Raw genomic sequence first — 19,962 nt, 5'->3', positions numbered from 1 at the left:
ACTGAAATTACAAGAAAAGTAATTTTATAAGAATGGTCATATTTGTTTTCAAGAAAAACTAATATTTGGAGAAAAAAGTTGTAATTTTTGTGAGTGACAGACATAATTCCTGAATAAACTAAACAATCTGCAAGGACGTTTCTGCATATTCAGTAACATCCCATCATTTTTTAGTTTTTGTAATATTGTGATTTTTATTCTTGTAACATTCTTACTTTGTTCCAGCAAAATTGCCTTCCCCCCATATCAGCTTTTTTTTTTTTTTTTTAAATTACATATCTTTCCTCGGCAAGTTTGGACATTTTTCTCATGAAATAACTATTCTATTTTTGTAATATTTGCAACCTTATAAAAAAACGTATAGCATTGCTGTCCTGTGAAAAACTGTTATGTCCATTTTTTCTCATTGTTAAAAAAGTATTTTTATGTTAATGGAGTTTCCGCGTTACAGACATCCCATTAACGGGAAAATTTTAAAGACAAATGACAAAATTGGACATAACAATACATGTTTTCACAGGGCAGCGATGACATGCAACCTGCAATATTACCTATTCTCATATTCCAAAATTATTTTTTTTTATTATTTCTTATTTCTCATATAACTTTATTCTCAGCGCTAGAACATCAATTTATGAGACTAAAGTGTTTCTATTTCCAATTTTTTTTTTCTTTTAAAATTAGGGCTTTATGCCAGTAAAACTACTTATTTTTTTACTCATTACAATTTCTTCCTTCCTAAATGACTTCCTTTTTACTTGTGAAATTGCTGCTTTTTTTTCGTATTACAACTTAATTTTTGCAAACTTGTCACTAATTTCTCATAATATTCCACAACATTGTGATTTTATTTGCATAAAATTATGACTTCACTCCATTGAAATTGCATCTTTTTTTGTAATCTTGCAAGTTTCCCTCTAATTTACAAATGTGTTCTCGTCCTTGACAACTTTTTTTGCTCGTTTGTCCTGCTGTTCCAACATTTATGCGTTACGTACGTGTATGACTGCATACACGTTTATGCAGTCAGAAGCTATCATGTCGAACCACAATGCTGTTCATGCAAAATACAATTTAACATGTCGAGACACCTTTTATCTTTGACGGAATGTCGTGTTTGACGGTCCTTTACAAATTAGATTACTTACTACGATAATTCCTTTGCAGGATCTTGAGGAAGAAGTACGCAGCGCCTGGCAGGAGGTATCCAGGATGCAGAGCCACAACAGCACCCTGGCAGCTTGCCTCTCTATCAAAGAACAGGAGGTGGCAACAAAAGAGGATCAGCTTCATAAACTTGGGTGAGTTGCACGAGTCATGATACGCCTCATCTACTTTCTCCTATCAGCTACAAGTAAATAGTTTACATTTAGTGGTGAGTATGTTGTTAAAATTTTGCGTGCAGTGCATGTGGATCACGGTAAGTACATTGCTTTCAATGCCAAGGCTCGGGGGTGACACTGATATTTCCAACCACAGCTCACCTAAAGCCACCCTGTAAGCCCCGCGTAGTGGATGCGCTTTAAAGGAGGGAGAAAAGGGAAACTGGGCAGGCTTTGGCTAAGCTGTAGTCGATATGATAAAAACTCTGGGAACCGTTAGGAGCCTTAGAGGTAATCTCATCCCCTTTTTATTTTTTTATTTTTTTTTTTAAACTACTTTTCTGTTTTAATGGCCGCTGCGCTCTAATGTGTCAGTCACATTTGGAGCTTGCGAAGGCCTCTCAAGGTTTTAGCTTGGTGATTAAAGATGGCTTCACGCCTTAGTGGAGCACATTACGCTTGTAATTCTGCAGGAACTCTGGGAATTGATCCGTATTAACCATACTTTATCGGTCACACAGTTGTGCCGAAATTAATTTGTGTGACACGCTTTGTGTCTCAGGTGTGAGTTTACAGAAGTGCAGACATTGTACAAACGGAGCACAGAGCACGCGGCGGCCCAGAGCCATCTGATCAAGCAACTGGAGGGACTCAATGTGGACACACAGAGGGTGATGAAGAATCAGGAAGAAGCGCACACTGCTGACACCACTTCGTGTCAAAAGGTACACTCACACACACACACACACACCTACACATAAAAAAATAAAACGATGCAGCAGATAATCGGCTGTAACGAACGACGCCTTTCCCCATTTAGACGTTCGCCCGTTGTGTCCTTCCACGTCAGATTCACTTGACCTTGTTCACACCCACTTCCTCCTTTCTCCCCGCAACTATATGTTTGACAGCTATACAGCGAGTTGAACCAATGCTACCAGACCCTCATGTCAAGCGAGGCCAAGCTGCGGCAGGGCCACCAGGAGCTGAGCGGCCAGCTGGCCCAGAAAGAGCAGCAGATACTGCAACTCCAAGCCCAGCTGCAACAACAAAAACAACAGCAGCAGGAGGAACGACTACAGCAGCAACAAGCTCAGCAGACAGCAATTTGCATCTCTAGCAATAAACAAACTAACTTGAAGGTGAGCGTTTCTTTTTTTCCATGTATAAATAAATTCCGATTATTGCGTAATTTTAGTGTTTTTTTGAGAGATCGGGTGTTCAGTGGAAAACTATCAAATATTGCAAAATTGGTCCAAAAAAACTAGAGCTATAGAGGGCCTTGTAGTCAGATGAAATCGGCACCCTAATTAAGTGGCAATTGGCACTTAATGGGGTGGAGATACGTGACTTAAAATGTATTTATTTTGTTGGACCACATAAAGCTAAGATCAGCCCGTAGTCACACAAACTCACTCAACTAGTGCGGGACTTTGTAAGATAACATATTTGATTCATTTTTGTGCCTCCGCAGGCTGTGCTTGTTCAACTTGAGTGCTCGGTAATAACGGACAAACTGTCGCAGATATCGGCTCCAAATGTTAAGTGAGACGCGATCGCCCCGCACCACTTAACCCCGTTAATTTAACCGGCCGCCATATGTATAAATGGATCGTTTAGCCTGTAATTAATTACTGTAGTGTAGTGTTCCTGCCAGTAATTAATATGGTATTTAAAGGAGGTGCTGTTTGCATCTAGCACATATATACAGTGGAACCTTTAAAGTTGAATGCTTCAAAAGTGGTACACATTTGAATTAAGACAATTGTTTTGGGGAAAGTGACGTCTTCTCAAGTTGAAGTTCTGGATTCTGTCTTGGGTCTGGCCTTCGTCTGGAAATTGAATGCTCTTCTTGTGCTTGTCTGGGTTTTCTTTGTGTTCTCAGGTTTCATTCCGCTTTGCTAAAACATACATGTTTAGGTTAATTGAAAATTTATACAGCCCACAGTTGTGAATGTGGACGTCTATACAGTATATGCCCAGCGATTGGCGGCAGAGTCGCTATTGTACCCCACCTGTTTCCCAAAGTCTCCTTGAGTGATTTGGCGGGAGTGAAACAAGGCTACATTCAAATCTTGCTAGCAGCTTCATGACTTCTTTCTCCAACAGTTCAGCTGGACAGTATGAGTATGCCTCTCATCAAGGTGAAGGTTCTTAATTGTATTTATGTATATACCCTCCTAATAAGAACCTTTATTAATATTTACTGAACCCGTATGTTCTGGCGTTCTTGTTTCTTGAACTTTCACACCTACTGACGTAAAATTCAGCAGATAAACAGATCTGCCATCCTAAAGCGTAGCACTCAGTCAGGAGGGCGTTCTGTTTCCCACTCTGCAATTTCACTGACAGGTTGTGTATGAGTGTGCGTGTGTTTGCGCACGCGTGAAAAAGCATTGAATTAAAAGCGTGTGTGTATTTGGGCACGTAATCACAAATTCCGTAACAAGTTCCTCCGGAACACCTGTTAAATTCTAATGCTCGGGTTGTCGGGGCAGATGTGATTTTAAATTTAAATGTTTGGTTGGAAGTTACCATCGGAGGTGATCAAAGTGCTGATCGCAACAGGAGCACAAGGCGGAGGAGACGCAGCGCTCATTTGAAAACAGGGCAGAGTGGCGGCTTTGAACACTACGCTCACCCCGTGGTGTTAGATTTTTTTTTTTTTTATTATTATTATCAGGGTGCATGTGTGGGTAGGTTTAGGGAATACAAAAGGAGAATAACATGTCCATGCTCACTTATGCCAAGGTAACGACTAGTAAGGTAGACGATGATGAACATCTGTTTTTGTGCACACTGTGGAACCATGGCGGTCCCTGGCCTCTACATGCTGATGATACTACTGTGTGCACACAGTAATACAATGGAACACTGAATGCCTCAGAAGTATAACAATCTGAAGTTCAAGCATAATTTTCTGGAGAAAATGTCTCTGAAGTCAAATAAAACTTTAAAACGTGCGATGTCAGCAAATCTCCTGAGACTTTAGCTCAGTGAGCATCTGAAGCATTACCTCCAAAACTGTGTTTTGATTTCCCATGCCTTTTTGTTCTGTATGCCACAGCGAGAAAGTGTGATAACCTCATAACCACAAATGCATAGAAACATATCAATTTAATATCAGATTTCTTTCAACCTTCTTTAAAGGGTGAATGGTTTTAGTTTTTTGTTTTGTTTTTTTTAGCTTTAGTTTACACAGATTCCCTTTTCTTGATGCAGGGGGCCCTTGGCCCTGGCATGCAACAATATTGAGGTTACGAGCATCACACAAAAACTAGTTTGTGCTGCTACATGAAATATATCTTCGGATAAATTTGTTTCGGATTGAATGGAGACAGAGCTCCTTGTAGTGGACAAACGTATTTTTGAAAATCATCCGATCCCTAGATTGGTTGAGTCTTGTTGAATATAGAGGAAAGGCTGAGAATACAGTTAGTTTAACAGTATGTACTGTTCTCAATTCTCATGCTTCCTGCTGACAAACACACACGTCGAGCAATAAAAGTCTTAAAAGGATGTGTAGTTTTTCACTTCGTTTTAGTTTTATTCAGTTACAATATACGTAATATAAGTACTTACTTGTATTGTACTTGTATGACCGTTAGAATGTTTAAACATTGGCAGTACAGTGTTTGAAGATTTCTTTACTTAATTTAACCTTGTGTCCTTTAGGGCTCCAACTAACAATTATTTTAAGAATTGATTAATGTATCTATTATTTTGTCAATCGATGAATAAAAAAACATGTTTAAATTTCCATCCTTTTATTTCACATTGACAGTGCAGAAAATGCACATATATAAATTATGATTCACAGTGGTGAAAATGAGAAGAAGTCTTGATCATTGTTTTCCAAAGTAAAAGCATATGCTTTAGTTTGAGTCAACACAAAGATAATTAGTCCACTTTCATGGATAATATTTACTATTGAGAAGTTGGAATTCCAAGCATTTGGACAATTTTTTTTTTTTTTTTAGATTAAAAAAGTAAACCATTTATCGATGATCAAAAACAATAGATTAATATGATGATAAATTAGTTGCACAGCTAGTTGACTTTAAAATGAGTTGGATTTCAAGCAGGCAATTGTCTTCCCCTTTGGACGCTCAACTGTAAACTCAGCTTTTTTGCGATCCGGTCGACAACACAGCATCAAGTTTACTATTGTAGTCTTTTTTACCTGGCTGTCAGTCAGTGTTGTGCATTGATTAAAGAGCGCCATTACAGTGTAATCCGGAGCAGACCTCAGGCTTTCTGGAAGATTCACCAGAGTACATGAGTGATAATGTGCTCATCCTGTGGGCAGTGATTCAACTACTGGATACTCTCCCATTGAGCACTGAAGGGAGGCCAGTTTATTTGCTTTCAAAAAGTTGCATTTGCTAGTTTTGTGTTTGTGTTTTTTTACGACTCCAGCGCTTTGTATTTAAATGTTTTTGTTACTAAACAGTTTGGTGCCATGCTAAGTGGAGATGACGCTTGATTGAGCCACCAGTTGACCGTTTGTTGCTGGGATGAGTAAGCCGTGTTCACTCGTTGGGGTTGAAAGCTATGCTAATATTAGCTTCCACTGGTGCAAACCGTAACTTAAAAAAAAAAGCTTCTTCTAGGCTGTTTTTATTGAAAATAAATAACATTGTCAACGCGGGTTGTCGTGCGCCTTCTGGAGCCAAGCCACGTCCGCGACCAGAGACGTTCCTAATGACATGGACTCCGGCGGTGCGCTTTTACCAGCTCAACTGCTCTCATTAGATGAGAAGCCTGGCCCATTTGCACAGCCCACCTCATTAACGAAGCACAGCCATGTGCCGCCTCGACTACATGGCCCTTGTTTAAGCACATACGCGTGGGGTCAAACAGACTGTGTGGGAGGACTCAGGGCTATGTGTACACACGCGCACACAGATACACACAAATATATACACTGCTTACCTTCTACTCACTGCTCACTGTCCTTCTCTAAAGTCCCTCTCCACAACAGCTATCGCACACACTCATACATATATGCACACACTTGTTCTTTGAAGAAGCACCCTCTTGCATACCAAGTGTACCTCTTGGCCTGGTGGGGGGCCTTTACCTCGCAGCCCCCTGCTTCTAAAGTAGCTATACCCTCCAACCTTTTTTATGCCTTGGACCAGTTACATGCACAGCTTGTTGGTGTCGACTCCCAGCTTATTAAAATACAAAAATCATACTTTTAACCCAATTCCCCCAAAGTTTTTTTTTTTTTTTGTGTGTGTGTGTGTCATTGTAAGTCGGTTAGGGGCCAGCTGATCAAATTGGCCAATTGTGGCCCTTCAAACATCGGGCAAAATCATCGGCCAAATGGCCATTATTTGCCTATTATTTTTACCATTTTGTACCGTATTTTGCAGACTATAAGCTGTTACTTTTTTCCCATGCTTTGAACACTGCTGCTTTTAATGTAACGCGCTTTAATTTTTACTGACGACCTTCAAGCCATCAATAAATCTATCTACGAATGATATTTTCAAAGACGTCACAGTGGACCAATGAAACTGTCCCGAATCCACCCTCATACTGAATATTTATCAGCCATTTGGGGTTGGAGTGCATACGTGGCTGTTTAAGAGCAAATATAGAGGATATAGTAAAGCCAAAATAAGCATCTTGAGTTGAGTTTAATGAGTATAGGGAACGAGTGCCATAAATACAGCCCTCTATGCGGTGCGACCCTGTCTCTCTGTTGTTTGTGTGTCGGCTGACCCCCATATTTGCCGGCAACTGAAGACAGGTGCTAACTGCAAGCCACGGAAGATGACAATTCTGGTCATGGAGCGGAATTCCATGCGTCTTCCAAACACATCATAACAAACGGCTGTCCAACGCCTGCACTGACACGGATTTAAGTGCACTGCTGCCTGATGAAGCTTCTCATTTTATGCAATACATATTTTTTTAATTAATCAGCCGATTAATCTGTAAACGGTATTTTTTTTCTGCAAAAAATTGGCATCGGCCTAAATAAGTCCTTATCGCAGACAATGGCACAGCGGTTACATCAAAATGATCCACGTCTTCGAACTGGTAAGCCCTGTTCTGAAGCTTAGCCCATCGCATCTTAACATGTCGTCCCTGTGCGGAAGATTGAGTGTGTATTAGCGAATGCCTGTATCTCTGTTGTGTGTTTGTGTGTGGCAGGAGCCCCTCCCGATTGTAACCGCCACGTAATTAACATTGATCAGATTTGTTTTGTGGCATAAATGGCGCACGTGTAGCACATTAGGCCTGGCAAGTCTCATTGCGCATTCAGCTCAAGGTCTCGGCAGCAGACGGGTCACGGGCTTCGGGGAGAGCGATAGCAAGCCTCCCTCCATATGGTCGAGCCTCGCCAGCAAGGCCCGTGAGTGCCAGACAAGTTCCCCCAAGAACCTAATCGTGTTCAGTAATTACCAAGACAGGCTTTTTTTTTCTTCTTCTTCTCCCTCTTATTCACTCCCCTCCCTCCCATACCTCAGCCTCACACTTACTGTTTGCTGTCTTGTTCTCACTGCACATGCATACTCTTTTCTCCTTCATGCTCACCCCATATCTGTTGTTTTTTAACTCATGACATCATTATGTCCTCTTTACATCTAAACTCTTCTTTTTATCTTGAACTAGAACATTATTATGGGAGTGCTATGTATTTTTAGAGCAGAATACCTAAAATGGATGACTTCCACTTCAGTTTCGGTGTCCTGGAAACTGTGCGTCTTTACTTTGGTATGTCCACCAAATTTCCTCGATCACTGAATGTGAAGTTGTGCCGCAATTTTTTTGGTGAGTTTTTGGGCATGTTGAGACCGTCTGAAGACAATTGTTTTGTCAAAACAATAATACCAAACACACATAATGAACACATTAAAAAACTATATCTACAGTGGTACCTCTACTTACGAAATTAATTGGTTCTGGAAGAAATTTCTTAAGTAGAAAATTTTGTAAGTAGAAGCGTGTTTTCCATGTAGATGACCTAATGCGTTCCAAGCACCCCAGTATTCAGACATAAATGTTTTATAAAGCATAAAAATGCATCAAGACATGTAACGAATACATGTTACAATTAGATTACTGCACAATAAATGAGAGTTGTGCATAATGTAAAAAACAAAGAATAGAGTAAAGAATAAAAATAATGGTCGTTTACCTTTTAATTGCTGTTCTCACCGCTTTTTGCCCTCTTTGGTTCATGTTCTCCCTCAGAAGTGTTTTTTGCCTGGCATTTTGTAAAGAACTGATTTAATAACGTGGCGGCTGTCGATACATTTTGGTCATATTCTTTGGCGAGATCAACTAAACGCATCGGTTTTTCATACTTTTCTATTATCTCTTGCTTTGTATGGACAAAAAACGATTTTCTTCTTTTTTTATTTTCCTCGTTTCTAATTCACGTAAAACTGTCGGAACACCTTTTGACCCGAAGGGGCGAATGATGAGGACGCTGCATAGACATATCTGTCACATATATATCTATCTACCTGTCTATCTACACACATAGACACATACGGTTGAGGTCCCTCTTAGCCAATGGGATGACAGGAAGATGCTATGAGTATGTTGTAGGAAACTCCGGAGCTGCGAGTCGCAACCCATACTGCGAGTAGCAGCCCATACTGCGAGTAGCAGCCCATACTTTTACCTTTCGTATCCTGAATTTTCTTTCGTAAACAAGAGAACAAGAGGCAATATTTTCCTGTTGATGCGTTTCGTAACTTGAAAATTTCATATGAAAAGACGTTCGTAAGTAGAGGTACCACTGTACAGTATATATAATCTATGTAATGTGTGTGTATATGTGTATATATATATGTGTATGTGTATGTGTGTATATATATATATATATATATATATATATATATATATATATACATTTCTTTTTTTTTTTTTTTTTTAAGAAGTAAGCATGCATACAAATGACAACAATTTCGATTGAACCTACCAAATTGAATACAATCTGTGTGTTCCAAGTAACTATTTTAAAACAATAAATTCCCACAGGAAATCATTAAAATGAATTTATTTGGTGCAAGCCCAAGCTGTTGCCGCCATAGCCATTTTTTAACCGTCACACATTCCCAAAATGAAGTTAACCACTGAACAATGAAACTAAAATACAGTAAAACTGCTCATTCTTTGAAGCTACCTAACAAACAAGTAATGAGAGGTAACTGAAAAATGTTTGCTCAGTAGCCGCTGCTGCTGCGAAAAAAAAAACCTGCCTGTCCTCTTGACGATGTGAAAGTGATAAATAATTGTAGCAGATTCGCCAGTATGGCCAGCGTCCATTAAATTAGGCCCCAGATAATTTGGCCAACCCCCCTTTTGACAGGGCAATTTAATAAAATATGAACAAACTCTTCCTCGCTAATAATTTATCATCCACCTCGCCTCCCGGTTTGCTTAAAGTTGATTACTCCAGCAGTTAATAGGGTCGCGCCCAGATGCCAAATTTCCGATAATGCAATCACTACCTCGTTGGAGGGGAGGAAAAAGGTGATGACATCGTTTTCTGTTCAAGAGTAAGGCACAGTTGCTAAGGCCTTACTTAGTCAGGCTCAGATTTGATGAGGTAAGTGTCGACAGCAGCAGGTGTGGCTGTCCCCCCCCACCCCCGCCCTATTTTACGCCATCTTGTCACAAGGTTTTAGCAAAGGTGTAAAGATGTTGGCAAATGTCAAGTTTAGAGACAGACAGACACCACAGAAGCGTCTTCAACACAGGTGTCAAACTCAAGGCCCGTGACATTATTTTGTGTGGCCCGCGAAGGCAAATCATGTGTTGACTTGAAATTTTTCTTTCAAATTGTCTTCATTTTTTTACAGTAGATATTAGATATTGCAAGCATTTATTAATGATCCCTCCTTTCAAATCAATTGAAAAATAGTTGAACAAACTATTTACTGGCTGACGATTTCAAAACTTGTGATCCATCAATTTGTTGTGTATACGTGTTGATATAAGGCAATCATACATTTATATGGGTTCACAGTTGTAACGGTCCTCCGAGGGACACCGAAACTGTGATGTGGCCCGCAACAATAATGAGTTTGACACCTCTGGTCTACAAATGACACCTTTTTAAAATATATTTTCCTGTTTTTGAATTTACAGTTGATAGCTAATCTGTGACAAACAGGTTCAAACTTCCAGAGAAGAACTACAAAAGTAGTAAGTAGTTTTAGTACGTCATGTACAGATGGATCACTTTTCTTTTTTTTTTTTTAGTTTTTATAAGACCCTAGTCTGATTTTGAATGTCGGCCGTAACCAAATCCAATTGCTCAGCAATGCATTAATGGTTGTGTCTTAATTAACTGTGCGACTAAATACAGCTGTGAAGTTGGTTGGCCAGTGCTATACTCACCTCTTAATATACATGTAGACTATTGATTAAGTGCCTTGTCAAATGCAACCAGTAGGGCACATGTTTGCTTGTCACAAATTAACTCAGTCATTAAACTTGAAGGTCAGCCATTTCAATAATTTGAATATTATAGTTATAATACAATCCATCCATTATCTGAAAATATAATACAATTCATTCAATATAATTATTAGGATGTAGTGGGGCCTAAATGGCTGTGAAGCCTGCCCGCTGCATCTAGGCTGCCCAAGCTGAGCCTGTCTTAAAGTTCTCTGTAGATTGAGCCTCGCCGGTCGACTTTACTGCCGTAGTCTGTATTTGTGTGTGTGTGAGATTTGGTAAATAATGGAGACCCTCATTCTACTTATTGTTGGTTAATCCCTTTTGCTGACTGATACATTCAATGAGACTTAATTTGGTGGTCCTATTTTGAAGGGGAATACCGAGTGTACCAAACAGTAGTACTTTTATGTGATTCAGCTCTTCTTGTTTCTGCTCAACGGTAAGTCACGTTCTCTTCCAAACACTCACGCCTGCTCCTTACATTCCTTCCAGGCACTTGTATCAGAGCAGACGCTCGCTGCATCTCAGACGCTTCATTGTGAGCATTCAGAGGATGAAGCCCTTCACTACATCTCTCCTGTCAGGAGGCAGCAGGTGGGTCGACGTCTGCACAAATTTCTCTTTTAGCCGGTTAGAACGGCGCGTGTGCGAGGAGCTTACATGGCCGCACTTCCCGAAAATTACAGCGCTCGCGTCAGATCAAAGCCACAGAAGTGACACGAAGGCAGTGGTGTGTTGAGAGCCATGTGATTCATTAGACCCTTCCTCTGCCAACCTTTTTGTCCTGAAAACACACTTACACACGCACACCTCCTTCTGTGATCAGGCCCGGCGTGTGCTGCTGGTTTCACGCATGCCTTGGGCCCAGGCACTGGCTGATTTACCGCTTCAGCGGGACATTATGAACACCAAGACAAGCTTTTGATCTTCTCGCGATTCATACCCTTTAAGTTTGGCAGCTTTCTAGATGGCCTCACTCGCACAACTCAAGCTGGCCTGAAGAGACGTTGTTTGATTTCTACCACTGTCCTCATTAAAGCTTCAGCGGGAGGCCCTTCTTTATACATGTAATGCAATTATTTTGCACGAAATACTTTAATAGTATTGATGCCATTCAACATGATTTCCTAGTTGCGGACTTGCTTGCTCGCCTCAGGACACACTCACACATTATGGAACATTGTTGTTTACACCTAATCATTAAGTTTCTGATTTATATCATGTCTGCTTGACCGTAACTGGTTCTGCAAACAAATGTTGACAGTGTATTTTGAAGATGAATAATGGCAGGGATGTTATACTAATCTATAAAATTAAATCAGGGTCCACGCCTTCTGATTTCTAAAGCTTTCTTGGCACACTATTGATGTAGATGTGCTTTTTTGGATGTACCTTTTGTTTTACAGACATAAAAGCTTCCGTTGCTTATCAAATTCAACTGGTTTAATTTGACCCAAGAGCAGATTAACTGTACTTCCATTGGTTCCTATAGAGGAAAAATACATTTGGAAAGACTGTAAAACGGTGACAAATGCCTCAGAAGAGAGTATGAAATTGTTATATTTGTATTTAAAAGTTGAGGTTTGAGGTGATAATCATGGGTTTCCTTCACAGACCACTTGGCTTACACATTCTGAAAACTGTGTATCTTTGTCAACAGTAATGTTTGTATGCTTGAGTACAACATTTGTGTTCCTTGTGCAACTTGAACAATGTTATGCTTTGAGTGCTCCAGATTCACGCAAGACATGCTGCTGAAATCATAAATAAGACCATTGATAACTGTGACCTCTCTCTCAGAGATGTGGAGGAAAGGTGAAGGGAGGCGAGAAGATGTCTATGAAATGTTTCTTCTCGGGGGGGGCCCCACAACAGCCAGTTTTTATACCCACTCAGAATAGAGGCTGTTTTTAAATGGTGTTTTGACAACTTGCTCTCCTCAGCATCCTGCGTGTGTGTGTGTGTGTGTTGCGCCTCCATGTTTGCAGAGACATTAGCAGGTGCAATGCGCGGGTCAGGTCGTGGCCGCCAACCAGCTGCACTACTGATGTAGACCATGGCGGCATCTCTGCTTTTTCATCTTCTTATTCTCTCCAGAATGCCTTGGCCCTTTTTCTGTGCCTAAAATATCTGGACTAGATCGAGTCAGACAAAAAAAATGCCATCTTCAGAATATCTCAATTTTGTTTTAGTTTGTATGTCATCGGTACTGTACGTGACACCTTGCCCTACATGGTATATGTACCATCAACTTTTTATTATGCCACTTGTAACTGTAAAGTACCACTACTGGAATTATATTATGACTGCACAGAGATGGAGCGACTTCTTGCTCGGAAAGAGGTGGATTCTGAACATTCAAATTCAATCGATTGACCGACCCGTTACTAGTCTTGCCCCTGACTTAAAGTTTTTACCCCCCTGAAAACTCCGAATTGAACTACCAGTGCTTATTATCCTCGTAGAATGTTTCATGATACCACACATTGAGAATGTTCTCATTTTAACTTCATCATTGGCCTTTTTTTCGGTTGATCTGGGATCCCCCTTCTGGCCATTCGGTTTCGCCCCGCGACATCCACGCGGGGTCAGGCCAATTGGCACGCCTCGCATCAAGAATATGCAGATCACTCTGCTAATTAGTTGTGCGCAGCCATTAAGGCTGAGTTAAAGCACACATGGTTGGCACCCGAGCAGACGCCACGGCGGAATGAAGTGCACCAGGTCACCCGCGTCGGCCGTAACAGTCGCGCACATTCCTACACACATACGCCTCCGTATGTGTTTGAATACGCAAGTAAAGATGAACAACTGCAGCGTTTTGTTCAGAAACAGCCATCAGAACTCGAATTAATGATCTGCCATCTTTATCTAACACTCTTCCTCTTTGCACTTCACACCCACTCCAGCTCAAGGACTGCTGTGCGTTTAGGCGCCCTGTATTTTTTAGCCCGCCATCTGGTCAGGCCTCCTGAGCTCCACAGGGCGCCTCCCATCGTCTCCTATTCAGATTCCACTAGCATATTGTTCGCACTGCTTTTTTTTTTTTTTTTTTCCTTCTCCACAGCACTTCTTTATTGATTTATTTATTTATTTTCATGTTAGAGGCGAGGGTGGCGAGCAAACTGCACCCCCCGACTACCCGCCCCGCTCCCCGCTAATCGGTTGTCCTATCAAGTGTAACCTGGAGGCCCCTAGTAGAGCAATTAGAGCGACCTCCCTGCCCACCTCTTGTAATGAAGCCCAGCACATCCTGGAATCTATAGCCCCTTTAGTCTTCCCTAATGGGACATCATTATTGTCAAAGAAACAATGTAAATGGAAATGAACATACTCATTAGCCAGTCGCAGAGAGAAACCTTTGCCGTTCTTTCACACACGCACACAAGCCGAACTTTCTCCCTTTAGCTGATGCAGCCTGCTGCCCCAGCATGCTTTTTATTCCTTTGGTAGCCCGTTTGTTTTTGTGAGCATCTGTGTGTACCAAAGTCAGCAATGCGTGTTTTTTGTCAAGGTGAGGAGGGAGGAGGATTATTCATCCCTTTTTCTGTTGGCATCCACTCAGTATCTACAGTACAGATGTTAATTGTTGCATTGTTACGCGATTATGCTTTCAACCTAGCGCCTCTCTTGGCTTACCCAGGGCGCACCTGTGCAGCGATCCCGCTCTCTGTCCCCGGCTGGCAGTGTCGAACTTTATCATGGAGGAAGAAGAGGAGCGCAACAAAGAATTCGAGACCTTGAGGACTTGCTCCAGTCAAAGGTGAAGTCTCTCATGTGGATGAAAACATTTTGTGTACAGTGGGACCCTTAATCCATTAAGGTCTAGAGCACCTGGCTAAACATCTCTCTAAAACCTAAGGTTGTCTTTGGAATCACCCTCGAAAACCTGCAGTTTTCACGGAAATTCAACACCTAGCAAATAATCAATATCTCAGCCCCTGTAGCAGAAACATAATTCCAAAAGAAATTGAAAGCTTAAAAATGTGGCTTTCAAACTGGCCCGAGTTTATTAATTTACTCTTTCAATCGAAAATGTAAAAGTAACTTCTTTTTTTTATCAGTGCAAGAGAAGCACTATTTTTAATTAAAAAAAAAAAAGGAAAGTGAATCCCATCCTCTAATCTGTTACAAAGATATATATAATATTTGTTTTCTGTATTCTAGTTTTTAGTACAGTGGCTAACCTCTTTCAACAGTCGTATCATGTCTTGTTAAGAATGTCACCAAAAGCAGCGCTTGTGCATTCAATAACGGCTTTGTGATGGCCACAATTTGAAATTTGAAAATTGGAAGTTAACCTGCGTCCAAGACATACTCCCCAAAAAGACGTGTCACTGCCTATTGTCAGTAAGTGACTTTGACTTTTGTAAAGTTCAATGACATACCGGGGGCTCCGAAACAAAACCTCAGACGGGAGAATATTTCTGACTACAGTATGTGGCCGGTGGCTCACTTTCTGTATCTTTGATTACAGCTATCAGTTGGCGTAAGGTGCGAATCTCTGCAGCTCGGTAACTGTCACCGCCTCAAAAGGTTCAATTGCGATTCCTAGGTGACCTTCTCTAGCTCAGAGAGTGTGTGTAGGCAGTGAAGTAGCAGGAGGGAAAGACTTCTTTGGTCAAAAGTGAACACAGTCTATATACTTCCTTGAGCAAATCAGCTTTATTGGTCCTTTCACCCCCACGTTTTCTATGCACTGTTATTTATCCTCAGTTCTCTTAGAGTTAACATTTATCTTTACGGTTGTTTTAATGGTGTGGCTTTGAATTCTCAAACACTTTTCAGCAGTCTTTTGTTTCTGCTTTGTTGCAATTTTGCTCCCCTTTCTAGGTGTAATGTAGTTCTTTTGGTGACTGAATTTATGCTTTTCTCAACGCACAAATTAGTAAACAAGCCTAATCATGAAAAACCTAACACATAAATAATGATATACATTATTATTCTTACAGCTTTAAACCCAAGTAAAGTGATCCAAAACAATTTTAATCAATATGTACAGTGGAAACTTAAAGGTAAATTCTCCTGAAGATGTACAATTTTTAATTTCACCTACATTTCCTTTAAAGAGTCAGCAAGCATTATTATTTTTTTTAAATCTTTTGAGGCTTTTAGAACATAGGAGGCAAAGAATAATGCTCATCAGAAGTAAGCAGTAGCTCCAACCATATAAACACTTCTTGTCAAATCTTACGTTTTATTTTAGGTTTTGCTTCGGTGATATTCTTTTTACACTTTGATGTTGGGATGCATCATATTGTAGGCATTTGTCACTTAAGGGGAATTCAAGGGAAACATGCAGTATCTTCCAAGTGCCCCCACAAGTCTAAACATGGTATTCTGGTTGAACTCAACAAATTAATCCACCCATTTTCATCCATTTTAGCGGGCTGCCGTTTTGGCTATATACTGCCCCCTGCCGCCAACTGAAATTGAGTTCAATCTGCTCTCGGGCTCGCATTGTGAACATCACAAGACCAAACACAGAAAGGAGTTGAGCTGTTACGTTCGCAGTGCGAGCCCGAAGGCGATTTGAATTCAATTTCAGTAAAGGGCAGAATGCGGTATAAGGCCAAAATGAAGACATAAAGAAATAGTATTTTTTTGTAATGGTTTGTACACAAATAGTTGGGTCTCTGGATTCATTGCCCTCTTTTCAAGTGTGAAATTAAACAACCAGGTAAATTTTGTCTTAACTGTCTATGAGCGAACCACTCTGAATTTTAGCAAATTGTCCTGAGAATAGGTCTGTTTTACATAACAATAGCCCCCGCGTCGAGTCCGTTCGTCCTCACCCCCTATGAAAATCTGCCACTTTTGGTCACCGAACAAATTAAACTGGCAACCAACTGCCAGTGTAATTTTGTTCAATCTTTGAGCTTCCACTCTGCATTGAGCAAAGTGTGACACATTTTTTCTTAATAGATCACCCAAGGATGAGTTTTACATAGTAATTTCAATCGCTTTAGTTAACCTAAGACATACCCTGGAGCGGTCCTCCACTTCACCTCTCTTTATCCTTCCCGTCTTTTGGGTTGACCGGCGAGCAAGTGATTAAGCAGAGGTCATCTCCCTTTAGAACACAATCCCGAGAACGTATTAGGCATCATTTTCTTGTCAGATCTGAAGTGTCTGACTTAATATCACTGGCAGGCACCAAGGCGGACAGTGATGCTCGGCATGGATTCAGACGACACGCATGACTGTCTTAGTTAATGGTGCCATTTACGTATCTGCCGCTTGAGGAGCATTTCGTGAAGGAATGCACAGCGGGGGGAAAAAACTGACAACTCAAATGTGGAACTGACTGCATGTATTAATGGTTTGAGTGCATATGGGCAGTGGGTACATGTTGAAATGTATTATTTGTTTTATTGTTCATCGTTTTGTTATTCATCTCATAAATGTTAAGGAAACAAAAGTGCATTCTGAGTTGATGCGTTCTTTTGGAATAAGATACATTTACCAACATAATTGGGATCCAAACAATCTAATCTAAAATATATTTTAATAATTTGCATTTAATAAAAAAGCAAACAAACAAACAAATAAAACATTGTAAACAATTTGATCTAAAAAAATCTATTCTTTTCTTAATAGCTAGATAGCTTTAACCCATTATGGCCGGGAGCGCATAACCGCGTTTTTACCAATAGAGCTGGGAGTGCTGTTAGGTCTGTCTACCTTTATAGCCGTTAGAGCGGCTATGTCTTTTTCTTTTTTTAATCCAATTCTCGGTCTCCTCGCCAATGAAATGCATCAGAATATACATGTGATAGTGTCGTGAGACCGTGGAGGAATTTTTGGGGGCATTAACCCTTTCATGCACAGTGGTCACTACAGTGGACAGCTATTTAAAAGTTGCTTTCGCCTATATTAATTAATCTAAAAAATATATGTATGTTTTGAATAATTACATCAAATCATAATTAATGCATGAAAGGGTTCAAATATTTTTAGATTAATTAATATAGGCGAAAGCAACTTTTAAATAGTTGTCCACTGTAGTGACCACTGTACATGAAAGGGTTAATGGACAATCGTGATTCACGGGAGCTCTGAAATGACGGCAGTGAAAAAGACGACGCATTTGTGGACTTGGAACCAGTGGAACCAGTATTACGTAATGTATGGTTAACTCATTCACTGATTAATGTACTTGTCTTTTCACAGTCCAGCCAATCTCAGGAATTTTTTTCCATTTTTTTTTTTTCAATTTTTTTCTAACATTAGGATAAAAGAATGTCTGGCAGTGAATGAGTTCAGATATATGTTTGTAGACAATGACGATTGCAACATCTATGTAACAGAATAGAGGATGGTAATCACCACTGTTTTTTTTTTTTTTTTTATTAAAAATAGTGCTTCTCTAGCACTGACACTTTTACATGTTTGATTGAAACTGCAAATAATGAACTCAGGCCTGTGTGAAAGGGACATGTCTACGTTCTCAAATTCTTTTGGAATTATGTTTATATCTTCTACAGGGGCTGAGATATCAATTATTTTGTAGGCTTTCAATTTCTGGGAGAACCTCAAATTTAAGAGGGTGATTCTATAGTCGCCCATAGATTTTGGGGAGATGTTAAACCAGGCGCTTTGGGCCTTAATGGGTTAGTCCAGTTTTCTTCACTGGTGTCGTATCTGTCCTCACCGCTTGTCTTCCTTGGAAACACCCACTTGAGTGGAGCAAATCGCCCTAAATCCCTCAAAATTTGTGCTTGTTAAATTACAAGTGTCAAATAACGTCAAAATAATCCAACAAAGTAGCCTTTAACCCATATACAGGTGAGATAAAAAGTATGCACACCCCTGTTCAAATTGTCCAGATTGTTGTGTTTAGAAGAAAATAAGTTTTCCCACCATTAATGTGACCTGTAACCTGTACAAATCATTTGGAAAAAAACAAAGGAATATTTGAGATTGAATGTAAAAAAAAAATAATAATAACCATTCATTTGGTTGTGTAATTGTGCACACCTTCTTGAAATCTTATCAATAGGGATTTTGTATCAGCTGTGTTCAGAATTCACCAGTCACATTCAAACTGAAATTAAATGGCAGTCAGCACGCACCTGCTACAATTCAAAGTGCTTCCGATTAATCCCCACAAAAGTTGAGCTGTTCTATTGTCTTTTTCTTGAAAATATTTTGAAATGATTCGTCCGTCTAATTTTTGTTTCACATCACCCCCCAAAAATTGGCATTTGGACAGGGATGTGTAGACTTTTTGTATCCAGTGTAGAAAAACGTCCGGGTCTGCCTATTGAGGACCTCTGGCCTCGATCTCCTGTTAAGCAATGTGCCCTCTGTCAAAGTGCCGTAAAGTGACCCTGCCGCCGGCATCTTGCACTCTAGGCCGCATCTTCTCAACTTGGTCTTTCCAACAGAGTGCCTTTCAAATTGGGATCGCCTGGCTGTGCCGTTGACATGTTGACCTTAGCAACTATCGGCGGCGGGCGGGCAAACAAACAGCAATCCTCATTGTCTTCACTTTCAAGCAAACAGTGGCTTGTTGCCGTGTAATTATTTTTCAGCTTGAGAACGTCCACCACATGGGCTGCCTATTGATCTGTGGGCAAGGGGCTGTGGCCTGATAACCGAGTCGGGCCGCCCATGGGAAGTGCTATAAGAAGCCTGGGAATCCATGATGTGGCTAATGCCCTGCCACTTGTTCCATCCTCCTGTGCGTCACCCCCCCACTCCACCACTTGGTCACTAGTTAGTAGCCCTGGACCCTTTCATTAGAGCCTTGTTTTTGAGAGGCTGCGGGCTGCTTGAAGGGGCAGAGGATGTCTTGCAGATGTCCTCTGTGAATAATCCACGCTAGGGAAAATCCATACTTGTCATTGGCAGTCTCTGTTTGTGTGTGTGTGTGTGTGTGTGTGTGTTCGTGTGTGCACTTGCTGTCCGGCACATGTTTGTGTGGGCTCTCTCTGTTCTCTTTGTCCTTGTTAATAATAACAGGGCTGAGGGCTCGCATTTCCCTCTCTGCAGGGCAGCCGTGTCATATCAGCAGTAAACAAGCTCCTTCCCTTCAGAAAGACAACTCTCCCAAGCCCTGGCCACTCGAGCAGAAACCTGAACACCCACCACCCCCCCACCCCCTCCCTGAACCCCTCAAACCCACCACCCTCAGCCCCTCTTCCTTTCACTTTCCCTTTTGCTTCGCTCTCTTTCTTCTCGTTCTAATTTCTCCGTTTTC

General features: G+C 40.7%; 1 protein-coding gene across 2 annotated transcripts in view; it reads left to right on the top strand.

The window, feature by feature from the left end:
- The window catches only part of cntln (centlein, centrosomal protein), a 107,322-nt gene that overhangs the window by 12,726 nt on the left and 74,634 nt on the right, over positions 1 to 19,962 (top strand). For both annotated transcript variants that reach the window (XM_086033555.1, XM_086033554.1), the window contains exons 6-10: positions 1,168 to 1,301; positions 1,885 to 2,047; positions 2,234 to 2,464; positions 11,250 to 11,351; positions 14,401 to 14,520. In XM_086033555.1, the coding sequence (XP_085889681.1) occupies positions 1,168 to 1,301; positions 1,885 to 2,047; positions 2,234 to 2,464; positions 11,250 to 11,351; positions 14,401 to 14,520 (750 nt within the window). The remainder of the gene's footprint in view (positions 1 to 1,167; positions 1,302 to 1,884; positions 2,048 to 2,233; positions 2,465 to 11,249; positions 11,352 to 14,400; positions 14,521 to 19,962) is intronic.

This window comes from Filicampus tigris, chromosome 6 (assembly GCF_054856515.1).
Source record: "Filicampus tigris isolate MCC_2025a chromosome 6, RoL_Ftig_1.0, whole genome shotgun sequence".
NCBI classification, from domain to species: Eukaryota; Metazoa; Chordata; class Actinopteri; order Syngnathiformes; family Syngnathidae; genus Filicampus; species Filicampus tigris.
The sequence above is the reverse complement of the archived record's forward strand: the minus strand, read 5'-3'. Positions and strand labels throughout refer to the sequence as shown.